Below are 17,513 nucleotides of genomic sequence, written 5' to 3'. Positions count from 1 at the left end.
AAGGTTGTAGGTATCTTGAAGTATAAGAGGGATAACAGCTGCTTATAGAGCAAAATGCAACGGATGGGGCCAGCAATGAAAGGGGACAGTCCCAGCAGTGAGGGAGGGAGGGAGACACTCGCTGATGAGGGACACCAGGTAGCTTCTCCCACCTCCCCTTGGAGTCTCTAGCACCCACTAACCAGTTGGGGTGGGGGAAGGGTGCTGATTGGCCAGCTCTCTCACCACTCCAGAGATTTAATCTAGAGCAGAGACCACATGGAGCCACTTTTGGCACTGTTCCAGAAACCTGCTTATAGAGCATATGTTAATGGTGTTCTACAAAACAGATATCAAAGAGCTGCAGAGCAATTTAGCAGATGCACAAATTGGAGCTACAACTCCTCCACAATTAAGTATCTCACCTCTGTGCACTGCCAAGGAAAGCCTACTGTATTCTCAGATTCTTGATAATGAAATTTACTGCTATGATGTCAGCTGGCAGGACTGGCATACGTTCAGTTGGCTGACGTGATAAAACAACATTTGCATAAACTAAGCACTTCTGTTTAGTTAATGATTTGAAGAGAATGCTTCAATGCTACATATAAAGAAAATGGTATCCTAACCCACTAAAACTAATGCCTATGAAAATGCATGAAATTATTTTAAATGAAAATTGCCAAAAATAGTAGTGATATATACTTTAATGAAAAAGTATGTGTATAAAAAAGTCTCAGTTAACTTCTACATTAAATATGGAAATTACTATCATGCATGGCAACAATCACTATGCAACTATATAGCTCCTATTTATTAACCATAATAGAAAACTTCAAACCAAAGTATTAAAATAATCTATAGTGCTATTGTACAATTCTACTCTGCTTCCTAAATATTTTAACCCTTGCATTTTTACATAGTCCTTCTGCAATTTAGTGTAATATTTTGATGAGTAGTTTTAGCATATAATTGAAGGCAAGAATCTTATACATGATGAAGAGACCTTTTATCAATGATTTTGGTATTTAAAAATTAACAATGGCTTTGTAAATCTGAGTGTCTCTCAAATGTTGAAATGACAAACACCTTTGTGAAATGCATACCTGCAAATATTAGCTAAAAGCAAAGCTCCTAGTATTCCGACTATCACTGTTTTGTAAATGATAAAACACTTTTGTACTAACCTGAATTAAACTGATTACCAATACAAGAAGCTGAGTATAGAATATTTATATTAATGGGAAAATAATTACACAGTGCTCAAGCAGTTCCCCCAACCAACTCAGGAAGACAAGAATCATCATCTTGCCAAAAAATTTTTTGAAGAAGCAACTTTTTAATAACTATTTAAGGTAAATCCTCTCTAAGAATTATTTAATATTAAAAAACTTTTGCAAACTAAAAAATGTTTATATAAAAGCATAGGAGTGCTTGGACTTTTTGGAGGCAGAATTTTATTTCCTGTTAGACCCTAATGAAACTGAAAACACTCTCAGAAAATGGATTGAACAGAACTAAAACACTACATTTAAAGATGTTCTAAGAATCTCCTGTCAAAGACAAAGGAAATATAACTGTCAAGAAAGAATTACAACCCCAATACATATATAATTAAACTACATATTCATAAAAAGAAGATGCTCCTAAGGACAACCCATAAAGATACTGAGGAAATGAAGAAACTGGGCTCTGGGCTCCGATCCCCGCGGAGGTTCCCTCATCATTGAGGAAGACGGGGGGGCCTCACCTGTCCAAGGTAATTGACAGGGACCTGGAGCTCTGGTGTTTGATGTTATGCCCATAGGGTCCAGCAAGTCCACTACGTGTGCGCCTACCATTACAGTGGCCAGGGCATCATGGAGACTTGATGTCCTTCACGCCTCAAACACTGAGAGCGGTGCCGGCTCCGTCTTAAGACATATGATTCCGGCTCCGACCCCGAAGACAAGTCTGACCTCTGAGACCACAGCAGTGCCGTGCAGGACAGTGCCGGAGAGTGGTGCCAAGGTGAGGATGACCAGTGCTGGAGCATGGCCAGTTTGCCCTTGGAGAGCACAGCCCCTCCATGCGGTGCCGGTGCTGTCATTGTTGGAGACTGCAGGGCAGCCATCTCTAGGAGGTCCCTCGTGGCCTCGAACGTGTCTGGGGTAGATGGCAGTTCCAACTATCCCATTTGGCTGTCCCATTCTGGAGAGTCCAACAGGACCAGACTCAATGGGTTCACCTGTGCGGCCAGAGTCAACGGTGACCGTTTTGCCTGAGCAGGAGCCAAATGTCCCAGCACAGGACACACTCGGTGGGCACCATCAAGCTCCACTGCTCTTACTTTTGGCAACTCGCATCCCTCGGCTCTTCTTTGCTTCTTATGCAGCACCAGCGAGTGCGATCAGTGCCTGGAGGCCGTCGAGCTCGTCTTTGGTGCTGAAGAGTGGCCTTCACTGCACTGAGATATACCAGACAATAACCCTCAGTGTCTTGTCCTATTCCAGGCTCCTCTTCTACTTCTACTGGCTGCAGTATGTCGACAGCTCACTCACATTGTAGCAGACGCCTGGGCCATTCCAAGAGGAAGCATTTCCATGATGAACTTATGGTTGACATTATGGACCGGGCCAATAAGTAGGTCCAGTACCAAAAAAAGAGAGGGCCATATGGCTAGAAGGAAGGCATGGCGAGAGGCAAGAGGAAAACCTCAGCCTGGCTGCATAGCTTGAGGACAGGGTTTCAGCGTGGGAGCAGGCACTTGCTTTGGAGTTCCTGGAACAAGAGCTGCAGCTAAGAAAGGAGGATAGAGCTCAGCAGAAAGAATTGTTTGAGCTGCTGCTATCACTAATGGCTACAAGAGTACCGGCTCCTGCTGCATCACCCACACCATGGCCTGAGTCCCCTACAGGGTATTGCTCTGATGCAGTCCAGAAACAGCTTGGAAAACTCTATGGCTGGGTGGCTGATGCAAATCGGGCCTCCCAGGAGTAGCTCGGCAAGGCAACTTTGCCCCTTGCAATCTTCCATATTAATCCCCTCCCCAGGCATACCTCCACCCACATTCCCCAGCACGAACTGTACAGCAAATGGGTGAGAAAGGGGAAAGTTAAACAGGGGCCAGAGCACATGCAACAGTAAGGGGTTTCTGTCTTGTACATGATTCTATCTTTGCGCTTGTTCATACACTTTTTTTTTTTTTTTTTTTAAGGTTTTGTTGTTATGGGTGCTTCGGAATAGGTTAATGTACTTTTCTAATACATGTTTATAAATACAGCTTTTTATTTTATCAAGAAAGTTTATTGCTATCACTACATCACATCACATCACACACACAATGTATAAAGGTAAACACAATCTTGGACAATTAGGAATTAGTTTGCCAACACTATTCATAGAATCACAGAATATCAGGGTTGGAAGGGACCTCAGGAGGTCATCTAGTCCAACCCCTGCTCAAAGCAGGACCAATCCCCAATTAAATCATCCCAGCCAGGACTTTGTCAAGCCTGACCTTAAAAACTTCTAAGGAAGGAGATTCTACCACCTCCCTAGGTAACGCATTCCAGTGTTTCACCACCCTCCTAGTGAAAAAGTTTTTCCTAATATCCAACCTAAACCTCCCCCATTGCAACTTGAGACCATTACTCTTTGTTCTGTCCTCTTCTACCACTGAGAATAAGTCTAGAACCATCCTCTCTGGAACCACTTCTCAGGTAGTTGAAAGCAGCTATCAAATCCCCCCTCATTCTTCTCTTCTGCAGACTAAACAATCCCAGTTCCCTCAGCCTCTCCTCATAAGTCATGTGTTCCAGACCCCTAATCATTTTTGTTGCCCTTCGCTGGACTCTCTCCAATTTACCCACATCCTTCTTGTAGTGTGGGGCCCAAAACTGGACACAGTACTCCAGATGAGGCCTCACCAATGTCGAATAGAGGGGAACGATCACATCCCTCGATCTGCTCGCTATGCCCCTACTTATACATCCCAAAATGCCATTGGCCTTCTTGGCAACAAGGGCACACTGCTGACTCATATCCAGCTTCTCGTCCACTGTTACCCCAGGTCCTTTTCTGCAGAACTGCTGCCTAGCCATTCGGTCCCTAGTTTGTAGTGGTGCATTGGGTTCGTCCGTCCTAAGTGCAGGACCCTGCACTTATCCTTATTGAACCTCATCAGATTTCTTTTGACCCAATCCTCCAATTTGTCTAGGTCCCTCTGTATTCTATCCCTGCCCTCCAGCGTATCTACCACTCCTCCTAGTTTAGTATCATCCGCAAATTTGCTGAGAGTGCAATCCACACCATCCTCCAGATCATTTATGAAGATATTGAACAAAACCGGCCCCAGGACCGACCCCGGGGCACTCCACTTGACACCGGCTGCCAACTAGACATGGAGCCATTGATCACTACCCGTTGAGCCCGACAATCTAGCCAACTTGCTACCCACCTTATAGTGCATTCATCCAGCCCATACTTCTTTAACTTGCTGACAAGAATACTGTGGGAGACTGTGTCAAAAGCTTTGCTAAAGTCAAGAAACAATACATCCACTGCTTTCCCTTCATCCACAGAACCAGTAATCTCATCATAGAAGGCGACTAGATTAGTCAGGCATGACCTTCCCTTGGTGAATCCATGCTGACTGTTCCTGATCACTTTCCTCTCATGTAAGTGCTTTAGGATTGATTCTTTGAGGACCTGCTCCATGATATTTCCAGGGACTGAGGTGAGGCTGACTGACCTGTAGTTCCCAGGATCCTCCTCCTTCCCTTTTTTAAAGATTGGCACTACATTAGCCTTTTTCCAGTCATCTGGGACTTCCCCCGTTCGCCACGAGTTTTCAAAGATAATGGCCAATGGCTCTGCAATCACAGCCGCCAATTCTTTTCGCACTCTTGGATGCAACTCGTCCGGCCCCATGGACTTGTGCACGTCCAGCTTTTCTAAATAGTCCCTAACCACCTCTTTCTCCACAGAGGGCTGGCCATCTATTCCCCATGTTGTGATGCCCAACGCAGCAGTCTGGGAGCTGACCTTGTTCGTGAAGACAGAGGCAAAAAAAAGCATTGAGTACATTAGCTTTTTCCACATCCTCCGTCACTAGGTTGCCTCCCTCATTCATTAAGGGGCCCACACTTTCCTTGGCTTTCTTCTTGTTGCCAACATACCTGAAGAAACCCTTCTTGTTACTCTTGACATCTCTTGCTAGCTGCAGCTCCAGGTGCTATTTGGCACTCCTGATTTCATTCCTACATGCACAAGCAATTTTTTTATACTCTTCCCTGGTCATATGTCCAACCTTCCACTTCTTGTAAGCTTCTTTTTTATGTTTAAGATCCGCCAGGATTTCACCGTTAAGCCAAGCTGGTCGCCTGCCATATTTACTATTCTTTCGACACATCGGGATGGTTTGTCCCTGTAACCTCAACAGGGATTCCTTGAAATACAGCCAGCTCTCCTGGACTCCTTTCCCCTTCATGTTAGTCCCCCAGGGGATCCTACCCATCCGTTTTCTGAGGGAGTCGAAGTCTGCTTTCCTGAAGTCCAGGGTCCGTATTCTGCTGCTTACCTTTCTTCCCTGTGTCAGGATCCTGAACTCAACCAACTCATGGTCACTGCCTCCCAGATTCCCATCCACTTTTGCTTCCCCCACTAATTCTTTCCGGTTTGTGAACAGCAGGTCAAGAAAAGCTCCCCCCCTAGTTGGCTCCTCTAGCACTTGCACCAGGAAATTGTCCCCTACGCTTTCCAAAAACTTCCTGGATTGTCTATGCACCGCTGTATTGCTCTCCCAGCAGATATCAGGATAATTAAAGTCACCCATGAGAACCAGGGCGTGCGATCTAGTAGCTTCTGCGAGTTGCCGGAAGAAAGCCTCATCCACCTCATCCCCCTGGTCCGGTGGTCTATAGCAGACTCCCACCACTACATCACTCTTGTTGCTCACACTTCTAAACTTAATCCAGAGACACTCAGGTTTTTCTGCAGTTTCGTACTGGAGCTCTGAGCAGTCATACTGCTCCCTTACATACAGTGCTACTCCCCCACCTTTTCTGCCCTGCCTGTCCTTCCTGAACAGTTTATAACCATCCATGACAGTACTCCAGTCATGGGAGTTATCCCACCAAGTCTCTGTTATTCCAATCACGTCATAATTCCTTGACATCACCAGGACCTCCAGTTCTCCCTGCTTGTTTCCAAGGCTTTGTGCATTCGTATATAAGCACTTGAGATAACCTGCTGATCGCCCCTCATTCTCAGTATGAGGCAGGAGCCCTCCCCTCACAGACGTTCCTGCCTGTGCTTCCTCCCGGTATCCGGCTTTCCCACTTACCTCAGGGCTTTGGTCTCCTTCCCCCGGTGAACCTAGTTTAAAGCCCTCCTCACTAGGTTAGCCAGCCTGCTCGCAAAGATGCTCTTCCCTCTCTTCGTAAGATGGAGCCCGTCTCTGCCTAGCACTCCTCCTTCATGGAACACCATCCCATGGTCAAAGAATCCAAAGCCTTCTCTCCGACACCACCTGCGTAGCCATTCGTTGACTTCCACAATTCGACAGTCCCTACCCTGGCCTTTTCCTTCCACGGGGAGGATGGACGAGACCACCACTTGCGCCTCAAACTCCTTTATCCTTCTTCCCAGAGCCACATAGTCCGCAGTGATCCGCTCAAGGTCATTCTTGGCAGTATCATTGGTGCCCACGTGGAGAAGCAGGAAGGGGTAGCGATCCAAGGGCTTGATGAGTCTCGGCAGTCTCTCTGTCACATCGCGAATCTTAGCCCCTGGCAAGCAGCAGACTTCTCGGTTTTCCCGGTCAGGGCGGCAGATAGATGACTCAGTCCCCTGGAGAAGAGAGTCCCCGACCACCACCACCACCCGCCTCTTTCTCTTGGGAGTGGTGGCCGTGGAAGCCCCAATCTCCGGACAGTGCATCTCCTGCCTCCCAACCAGCAGAGTCTCCTTCTGCTTTCTCCTCCCAGGCGTATCATCTGGTCCACTCTCTGCAATGGTACCTGTGGACAGAACATGAAAGCGGTTAGTTACCCGTGTCTGCGTTGCTGGAACCCGGAAATTCCCCCTTCTTCTGGAGGTCACATGTTGCCAAGCTTCTTCACTGGCCTCTTGGCTCCGCTGTGCAACCTGCTCTAAATCTTTAGAGCTTTGTGCTCGTAGAAGCATATCTTGACTTTTGTCCAGAAAAATCCTCAGATTCTCATATGCAACGCAGAGTCGTTATCTGTTGCTCCAGACCTTCAATCTTCTCTTCCAATATGGAGACCAGCTTGCACTTTGTATAGACAAAGTTGCTTCTGTCCTCAATTCCTCAATACGGTTATCTACATCAATCCGTATTTCAATCACTTCCTTACATCAATCCATACTGTGAACCCCTCCACCCCATTTGATAAGTAGTCATGTCATTCATGAGTACACTGCATGGCAATCAACTCCCTACCCCTCCACAAGCACTGAAGCCACATACACCCATACAATCAATGAGCCCCATCCCCTCACCCACAAACACATTCATAGAGGTACTGTCCCCCCAGTTCCATTGGGCCATCCAAGTCCATAATGTGGGCACACAAAGCATGTCTGACTTCTGGGGCCTGGGTGCATCCAGTTCCAGTTGTGGTAGGTTTACTTTCTGGCTGAGTATCCTGATTCAGCAGCCCCTCACTGTCATGGGTCCATTCAGGAGGAAAAAGCTCACCTCTGGCTTCACAAATGTTGTGATGAGCACAGCAAGCCACTGTAATGTGGACAGCACTGCTTACACTGGAATCCAAATGATTCTGTAGACATCACCAATGGGATTTCAATCTACCAAAAGCGGATTCAACAACCATTCTTACTGGCTGAGAGTGTAATTAAACCATCTTCTGCCAGGGCCTCTGAAATCAGCGTATGGTTTCATAAGCCAAAGCAAATGGAGGTACAAGGAGTCCCCCAGAATAATGGTGGGGACAGTAATTCTGCTTATGACAATGTCATTTGGTGGGAATAGCGTCCCAGCCTGTCCATGAATGTAGACTCCTGATTGGCAAAACAAAAACAAAAAAAAAAACCCTGGCAATGTGAACTTTTCCAGTGCAACCCACATTGACATTCACAAAAATTGACCTCTGTAGTCCACGAGGGCCTGCACAATGATAGTTTATGTACTCTCTGTCCTCCTAAAGGAGCATAAACTGTGGGCACATGAGTGCAATCAATGGCCACGCACAATATGAAAACTCCATTCTCTCAAAGCCAGCAGTTAATTCAGGAATATCTTTTATACTGACCTCCTTGGGGTAAACCACTTGACTGATTGCCTCAGAAACCTCCGCCACCACTCTATCTACAGTCAAACTTTCCAACACCAAACTGGTTGGCAGAGGGCCTGTAGCAATCCGTAGTAGCCAGCTTCCAGATGATTACAGCAATCCACTTCTGGATTGGCTAGGCCACTCTCATGCATGTGTCTTTACACTGGGAAAGTCGGGGCAAACTTCTTGCAAAGCTCTAAAAATGTAACTTTCCTCATGTTAAAGTTCTGGAACCACTGCTGATCATCCTAGGTCTGCATGATGATGTAATTCCACCAGGCTATGCTTGTGGCCTTACTCCAGAAGCACTGGTCTATGTAGGGGGCACCAGTGGCTGTACTGAGTGTCATGAACAGCATCAGCCAGTTCGAGCCTTCCATGTCTGTGCCCTCCTCCTTCTCCATCATAAACTATGTTGGGTGCCTTTGGTGGGTCAGAAAACGCCATCAAAATGCTCCCAGCATTTCACGGATGCTCTCCCTATTTTCTGACACAGGAGTGAAAGCACAAGCAAAAGGCATCTCTTCCATGTTGCTGGCTCCAGCAGGTGGGGATGCACAGACAAAATGAGTGCTCGACAGGATGTATTGATGGGTCATTCAAACTTCCTGTAACGTGCAGGGCAGACAGTCAAGTTTTCCCACAGTGCACCATGGTCAAAGGGCTAGAGCAGCCACATTTCAGGAGGGTGCTTGGGAGTCTGGGATATGGTTGGTTTGACACGGGTCTGCATTCTGCAGTGTGGATGCCAGAGCGCCATGTTCCAGCCCAGGTCAGAATATTCTTCATATAGGGTTAACAATCAGTGTAGACACTCAAGCCCTGGGTTCTCTAATCAGGGATCAGCTGACTCAAGTCCCACGAGCCCTGGGCTCACATTGCAGTATAGATATGCCCTAGGACACAGCCAAATGATTAAGATTTAAAACTCTTGTAATAATTTGTTGGGATATGCAAATATTGTTGTAAACTAAAATACCAAGTTTATCCAGTTAACCTCCAAAAGGTTGGCATATGTTCCTGGAGAGGAGGCAGACCTAAACATTGGTAACAGAAAAATAGTGGGACTTAACTGGATTTAAGATTCTTAATATTCCAATTATTGGACTATCTTAAGACAGAAAAATGGCTTTTTCTAAATAAACTCACTTAAATATTTTCTTTGATTTCGTAGGGTTTAATTAAGATTGCTTACTTCACATAACAAACAAACAGACGGTTCTCACCAATCCTCCTCCCGCCCAAGCTTATGGAGAGAAGGGGAATTCTGCTCCCTATTTGCTAAGCTCAATGCTACAGAAACACTCCAAATTTTCCTTCTGCACCTCTAACACAAAGAAATTGAAAAGAGAGGCAAAGCTAGCTATGTAGCAATGGGGAGGATTTGCTCCTGTGAGTGTTTCTTTTGAACTGATCTTTTCATCTACATTAAGGGATTTAAAACTGACTATCTAGACAAAGTTTGGTACCCATGTTTTGCAGACAATAGCTCAAAACTGAAAACACAGAAAGGGATAATAATTGAGCTTTGCACATATCAGGGAGCAAGTTATTCATACAAGATTACTAACAAAACATTTTTATCAATCTTATTTTTGTTTAAAATATGAGGCAAAGAAATTAAATGCACAGCTAAGGAATGAGGGCTATTTAAAAAAACAAAGCAAAACACAACAACACAGTAGCTTGTCAGGGAACAATATAATATAGCTGCATTGTAAGGCCAGATTTCACATCTGCTGGGATGTTATACAATGTAGAGTATAAAATGAAAGTTGAACAGCAATGGGAACCTTGTTTTTGTGGAAAAGGACAACTGATACTTTAGGTTTAAGTCTATTACAGACTTCTGTGTATGTTTGATTCTACAGTTTAGTCTTATCAAAAGTTGTTTGTTTCTTTTTAATCAATACACCTTATACTGTAGTCTACTTGTCTACAAGTTAATATTGTACTTACTGAAGAAACAATACAACTTGTAACACTGTATGGTTTAAAAAGTTGAAACTTTTGAACAGAAGAAAGGGCAAGATTAAAAAAGAAAGTGGGTGCCTACATTTAAGCTCCAGAATTTACACTTAGGAACCTAAAAGAATGGCTTGATTTTCAAGCGGTATTGAAATTCCCACTGAAAGTCAACGGGACATTTGCTTTCTTGGTGTTCAATATCTTTGGGAAAAAAAAAATCATGACACTTGATTAAGCTGCTAATATGGATTTGGAAGCCTAAATTTAGGCACCTGAAATATATGTATGTATATGTATATATCTTGACCATGGATAAAGGACAATACTTTATTTCTGCATGGGTTGTTTCACCCTCTCTCAAAAACAGTAGGTGGACTGGTTATAATTAAAGTAACCTGAGAAAAGCTTTCAGTGTGTTTAAACCTCTCTGCCTTCTTCACACTATGCAGAACAATCAGATAGTACATTGGAAATGTTTTTCTTTCTACAATACTTCATTTTCTGTAGTTGTCTTGTGATAGTGCTGAAAAGATGTGTGTTGCCTTCGTATTCTATACTTTCACAATAATTTTCAAAGAATGGTGACGAGTTTGTACTTTTGTATGGGAACTGAATAGTCAAAGACACTTTAGAAAGGCTTTAGCAAGGGAGGGGTGGTATATAGACCAGTTTCAGTTCAGGTCATTGTCCTGCTAGCCAGCATGCTATGGAACAGCAGTTATGTTGTCTTCCATTCTGTTTGGATGAATGAGGCACCAAAGGAAACTCAAGGGATTGGGAAGAAAACTGGTGAGTTCACAGAAAAAGGTTCAGGTTAAAAAAGGTATATAAAACAACAAAACCCCACTTGTTTCATTAGTTCTATCCTCAGACAATTTTTACTGAATAATTTTTTTTCTAAAAAGTACTTTTCATTGTAAAATAAGATAATTACCTCATTGGTTACAGTTTATTTGATAAGGCATCGTAACCTTATGTCCCTAATGACTGCAATAACACCTGCTGGTAAAAGCATATGAACATCTGAGTGCAAACAGAAAACCACTCATGACTCCATTACATTTCTTCTTTACAGATCAATATATGAGAACCTTATAGAGCAGTTCATTTCCTTTTGCGGAGCAAAAGTCAGCATGCTTCACAACAAAAGGTAGATGTAACAAGCAGCTTTGATACCTGAATGTAGTTTCTCAGAAAGGAGTGAAGAAATAAATGCTTTTTAAAAAAAATACATTGACCTTCATTACTTTTTTTTTTTTTTTTTAGAAAATGAATCATACTCACATCATTTGTTTTGAACTTTTCTCTATAGGAATGTATGACCCAATCTACCAGAATATTTATCTGTTTGGTAAAAAACAGAGAGGTTTCACTTCCCAACCAAAAGGTCTTCAGAAGAACTGTCTGTGGCATAACTTGCAGAAGCTGTGAATTAGCCCCTTCACATAATCTATAGAAGAAAAAGAAAAAGTGAACAAAACCTAAAGCTTTATGCCAATTTGATTACTATAGTTACTAGACAGATAACACGTCTCCTGTCAAAACATACAAAGGTTTGGAAATTTTTAAGCACAGAAAGATCATACACAATTTTTGATGAATAATATATGTAAAATGATGACAGCCAAAGTGAAGGAACTCAAATGTTGTGTTAATATTATATAAATATAATTACAGTTGGAACAAAAGGAAAATTTTTACTTTATAAGGCAATCATACATACATCTATTCATTTACATTAAATAGGGAGGATGAGATAATACAAGTGCTTACAGATTAAAAAAGACAACATGTATGCTGTATGTTCAAGGTCTTTCAATTAAGAATTTGCTGGGCAATAAAAAAAAAAAATCTAAGAACTGCAAAGCTAAAAAACTCACCCTTATGAAACAAAATTAAACACCTATCCACACACGTAACATAGTGGGAAAATAATATGTAAAAAAATTAGTCAGAAGTCTCCATACAAATATCCAGGCAGAATATTCTTTTAACATAATGAAATCTAGTTATAAACAAGCAAAGAAATGAGAGATTTCAAAGGAAACATTTAGCAAGTGCATGACCAAATACCACTTGCAAACCTCTATGAGGACTGTATCCCATTTCAGAGACAGCGAGCATAGTAAAGACAGAGTACAATTCCGTTGTGGATTGAGAAATGGGTTTGAATTTTTCAGCAGCAGCAGCAGTAAAGTAAAGTATTCTCCTATAAAACTTACCTTCTTGTTAAAGCCTGTACTTCAGCATTCACTAAATTAAAGAAAAACTTGAGTAATGCTTTGTGAACCACCCTCTGTTCACTTATTTTTTCTGAAACAGAGACTGCATGACAAAAACCTTTGCAGTAAAGGCAAGATCTGAAAAATAAAGCACCAGACAATCTTTAAGTTTGAAATGATCTACTGACTAATCAATGCACGATGCAATTCTGACATTTTAGTTCCAAAATTGCAGTAACATAGTTGTGAGGTTTTGTAAATGCAATCAAATCAGCAGTTCAGAAATAATCATAATTAATAAAATGACAAAACATAGTGACCCTATTACAGGTGTCACACTTGAACATGAAAGTGAGAATAACTGAAGGATTCTTTAAACTTGGTCAAAACTTTGCTCAGGATGAAACTTGCCATATACAATATCAATTTAGGAGGGAATTTCTCTATGTCCAGATTAAAAATATAAATTAAGAAAGTTAGTTATTTGTGCACAAAAGTTGAACTTCATCAGTGTACGGAGGGCCAACGCAAGGTACTACTCATGTCAGTTCTATTTTGAAGCCTTTAGTAGAATTTAAGTAATGCACAGGCCTTGTGCTGGCACAGTGCACAGAGTGAGTCCTATCTAAATTAATTTTTACTTAAAGGACATTAATTTGTGTTTCTAATATATTGTAACTAAATGTATATTTACATACCAATACCATTGATGACTTAAGGCCAGATTTTCAGCAATTTTTAAAATATATATTCTGTGCTGGCATGGTCACTGATTAGGTGTTTGATCTCATGTGTTATTTTGTGGAAAAAAAGTTTTAATGAAAGGTGCATGTTATAGTGTGAGATAAATTATTGTTGCATTTAGCACATTTCCTTGTGCACTGGAGAAGGAAGGGAATTCCTTGTGGAGGGGCAGAGTTCTTGTATTTAATAGAATATTTATAAAAAGGCTTTAATTCCAAAAGATTTCCTAGCACTTTGGAAACTACAGCATGATCCTGTAAACCTTTACTCACATGAGTAAGAGTTTCCATGATTAGATCTTATTTGCATATCATTTTACCCACGCCTTGATGAAACTTCATAATTTAACAACATGATGAACTGTTTTAAGACAAGAGCAGAACATCTTTTCTAGTTTACATTTTTGGAGGAATTTGACATTGGCAGAGTAACTACCCTTGATATATCCAGCACTGATTCGTTTTGTGTTTTTCTCCAATTAAGTCTTCTGCCAAAGATTTGAAGAGCTCTATCAACAATTATATCCCCAAATCTCAGATATTTTTTAGCATCTGAACATTGATGGGTTTATTTCTGGTTTCTTTTTGAATTAAAACCTCATTAGCATAAGTTTCCTACATTGAATTGTATAAGCCACCTATTAGCCCAATGTCCCATGTCTGTTCATGTCATTCTGAGTTTGAGTGCCTTCCTTCTCTGTTCAGGATGGTTTGATAATAAACCACCTGAGAACAGTGCTTTGCAAAGCATTCCTATACAAAATTGATAGTTGTCAAAATTACACAGATTCAACTTTTTCTTTTTCACTCACCCTGGAAAGGTTACTACTGGCCATGAGTGAGTGGCTTTTTCAAGCCCTGTACATAACATATGGCTTTTAAATTGAGGGAGTTGCCTCCTCTTTTTCAACCACCCACAGAAAAAGAAAGCACACACCAATCTCTTTTCTACCCATCATCAGGATAATCATTTTAGTTTTCAACTGTCTTCTCGGTCTGTAGTTGAAAGTATGGTGTATCAGCTTTGAAATGCTAGTATTAAATTATTTGACTGAGAGGTAGGAAAACATGAACACATCAAGGACTCCCTACAGAGCCAGTGCCTTGGTGTGCTACAAAGCTAAGGCACCAGCACCTGGCAGCTCAAGCTCTTATGGATTGCCACAGTGACTTAGCTCCCCACCCCAGGCCTGCTGCAGAGTCCCTGTCTACCTACGCATAACCTTTCCAACTCAAGTCTGAAGTACAATCCCACCTTACCTCTGTCCCCCAAACTGCTATTCATCCTCCTGGTAGCTCCCCACACAGTGCACTAGGAAGGTAAGAAGGCTATGAATACACAATATTCATGTCTTCCCTGCAAACCTCTGGAAGAGATTTCCACACTACCCAGTTGTAGCCATGGTAGATGGGTTATGCGTTTGATTGTGATGTAGAGGAACTGGGTATGTGCATTATGGCTGGCTATATGTTAGGAAGTACCAGGGAGTTTGCTGGGGAGAGAAGGAGTCAATGTGCATTTGCATAGTATGATGACTGGCTATTAAAACAAATGATAAAGTCTGCCTTGGACTTGTGATTTCATTGAGCTTTAATAATGGAGGAATGTGCATTTTAGTGACTTCCTTGTAAGTGCATGGAGTTTGTATGCGAGTGTAACAACAGTTTATACTTACAATGGTTTCAGAATATGGAATGATATATTTAAACAAAAAAATCCTATATGCATTTCTATACTGGTCAACATTGCCATATTAGAGTACTTAAATGTTAAACTAGAGAAGATATCACAGTGATGAACTGAGGTGCAGTCACTCTTTCCAGAGATGAAATTAATCAGTTTCTGTTCACAAAAGTCATAGAAACCTGAAATTCTCCTTTTATCAGGTGGAAGCACCCAAAAGGCTGCTGTCCTGAGTCTTGTGTTTGTATAGTGTATTAAGACCAATACACAAGTTTGCAAATTTCATGCTGAAAATGAAAATATAACATGAAACTGCATATTTGACAAGATAAGATTTATACTGTTTTATTTGCAGCAAAATAGATATAAAAAGCACAGGTTTCAGAGTAGCAGCCGTGTTAGTCTGTTTTCACAAAAAGAAAAGGAGTACTTGTGGCACCTTAGAGACTAACCAATTTATTTGACCATAAGCTTTCATGTGAAGTGAGCTGTAGCTCACGAAAGTTTACGTTCAAATAAATTGGTTAGTCTCTAAGGTGCCACAAGTACTCCTTTTCTTTTCACGAAAAGCACAGTAGTAATATACATTGATCTAGATTGTCAAAAGCCACACAACATACAAATAATTATCCTGAAACATTTAATATAGAAATGCAAAGAACAGGAGAAACAAGAAGTGTATAATTTTTCTCTAAAGTGACAGCCATTTTCAGGGAGTTCAGATTAATTGAAATTTATAATAAAGTTCTGAAATGTACAAATGCTATTCTAGTTATAGAAAACTTTCACTTACAATGATCTAATTACAGTACATTGAAAAAGTGACTTTCGTATAATAGGGCTTTATATGTAAATTCTATAATTTTTAACTAAGGAGACCTTTTTCTGAAAAAGTGTGATATTAATTGTTTCCACTTAGCTAAGCTTTTAGAGAGAGAGAAGCCCCCAAACAAGAGAACATACAAAAACCCTTTCCAACTGCTTCTTACCTCACAAGCATCTCTACCAGAGACCATGTTCCTCTCATGCAAATAGGACACTGAAGAAATTCCAGATAATATCTTAACATCGAGGGAGACTTCCAAGGAGGATCAAGTTGAAGAAGAATATACAAGATGTGAAAAAATTTAGCAGAGAATACTGTGTCTGTATTTCCCTGTTTTAAAAATAAGAAATAAATATTGGTTCTGTACTGGCCAAAGACTTAATAGTAAAGAACTTTTGTGTTAGTCATACTCCTCCTAAATTCAAACTCATCCAAAATTCAAATTCACAGATGACAAATGTTAGCTTAATATCATGTGGGAAAGGGAGAGAGAGGAATATAAGAGGCAAAATATTGTAATTTGCATAGAAAAGTAAATTTAAATTTAAATTTATTTTAAAAAAATAAGCGTAACTTGAACCAAAAATGGTATTCAGCTCTGATATTAACTCATTTATACCAGTGAATTTTATCTCTTACAGAGTTGGGAATGATGCAGTGTAAGTGTGTATGCAATTGCTTTATATATACACCCTCCTGCTCATTGCCTTGCCTGCAAATACCAATTCAGACCTGTGTATGTGCAAGTCACGCTCATTTTGCAGAATCACAATACCAAAACAGTGCAAGTTACACTATTTGATTAATCCTGAATTTTCAATTCTTTTCAGTTCCGACCTGTTTCCTATTTCCAAATTATCTTTATGCTATTCAGAGAGACCAAGATTTCTATTGCTGCCAACCAAAGTATTGGAAAGCCTCAACCTCACTGCTTACCCTTCCTTTCTGTAACTGTTTTTATATTTACATATAAGGACAGCATTTAACAATAAGATGGGTACTACATTAATAGGGCTTATGAAAAATACTATTTGGTTTCTGATTGTTTTCAATTATTTAAATAAATTATACTGGAGAAAAAGTTGAGAGAGTGCGAGTACATGCACAAGTATTTCACTTTTATCCATGGACATTCCCCATGGTCTTAGAGTGGTTATCCTTATATACACTATAGTCTCAGTTGATAGAAACATGTAACTTACTATATAATTTGTTACCTGCATAAATGTAGATAGTATAGTCCTAAAGGAGGTAATGTTGACAGTATGAAAAAGACTATATTTATTTGCTCAATCTGAATGAATAATTTTCTGTCTTGCATGGTATGCTGGGATCTGACTCTTTCAACAATATATTCACAGTATATTCTGATGAAGTAGTGGTTAAGGGAACATTGGTTAAAGAAATCATGGATGAAGACACTCTTTTTTTAAAATATATTGTTGGTATCTGATTAAGACCATGTTTTTTACATTCCCTCCCCTGATTTAATACTGCGAAAGACCAAGCCTTTAGTTCTCACCTGTAGCATATGCTCTAGAAGAGAATGAAGAAGTTGCACAGGAGGGATGGAGTATTTTTGAGTAGCAGCAAGTTCTGTGATTACATCAGTAAAGAAATGTCCTTCTACTAGTCCTTCAAGTATACACAATATACCTCTGGAGAGGTCAATAGTTTTAACCTAGGAATGGCAAATATTTGTGAATAACTGCATAGAAGGAATGGCTAAATAAAAGATTTATAAACATAGTTCTTTCTTAAAAGAAAAATGAGAACCAACTAAAAGTTTAG

At 40.8% G+C, this 17,513-nt stretch overlaps 1 protein-coding gene across 4 annotated transcripts in view; it reads right to left on the bottom strand.

Annotated features, from left to right (window-relative positions):
• The window catches only part of SLF1 (SMC5/6 complex localization factor 1), a 74,871-nt gene that overhangs the window by 29,866 nt on the left and 27,492 nt on the right, over positions 1–17,513 (bottom strand). For all 4 annotated transcript variants that reach the window (XR_013635789.1, XM_073344504.1, XM_073344506.2 and 1 more), the window contains 4 exons: positions 17,245–17,403; positions 15,886–16,052; positions 12,470–12,607; positions 11,532–11,697 (listed from right to left, as the gene is read on the bottom strand). Coding sequence is in view for 3 of the 4 variants with exons in the window: in XM_073344504.1 (XP_073200605.1) it covers positions 11,532–11,697; positions 12,470–12,607; positions 15,886–16,052; positions 17,245–17,403 (630 nt within the window). In the remaining variant the exon portion in view is untranslated. The remainder of the gene's footprint in view (positions 1–11,531; positions 11,698–12,469; positions 12,608–15,885; positions 16,053–17,244; positions 17,404–17,513) is intronic.

This window comes from Lepidochelys kempii, chromosome 5 (genome assembly GCF_965140285.1).
Source record: "Lepidochelys kempii isolate rLepKem1 chromosome 5, rLepKem1.hap1, whole genome shotgun sequence".
NCBI lineage: Eukaryota > Metazoa > Chordata > Testudines > Cheloniidae > Lepidochelys > Lepidochelys kempii.
Note: the sequence above shows the minus strand (reverse complement) of the source record. Positions and strands in the feature narration are given on the sequence as shown.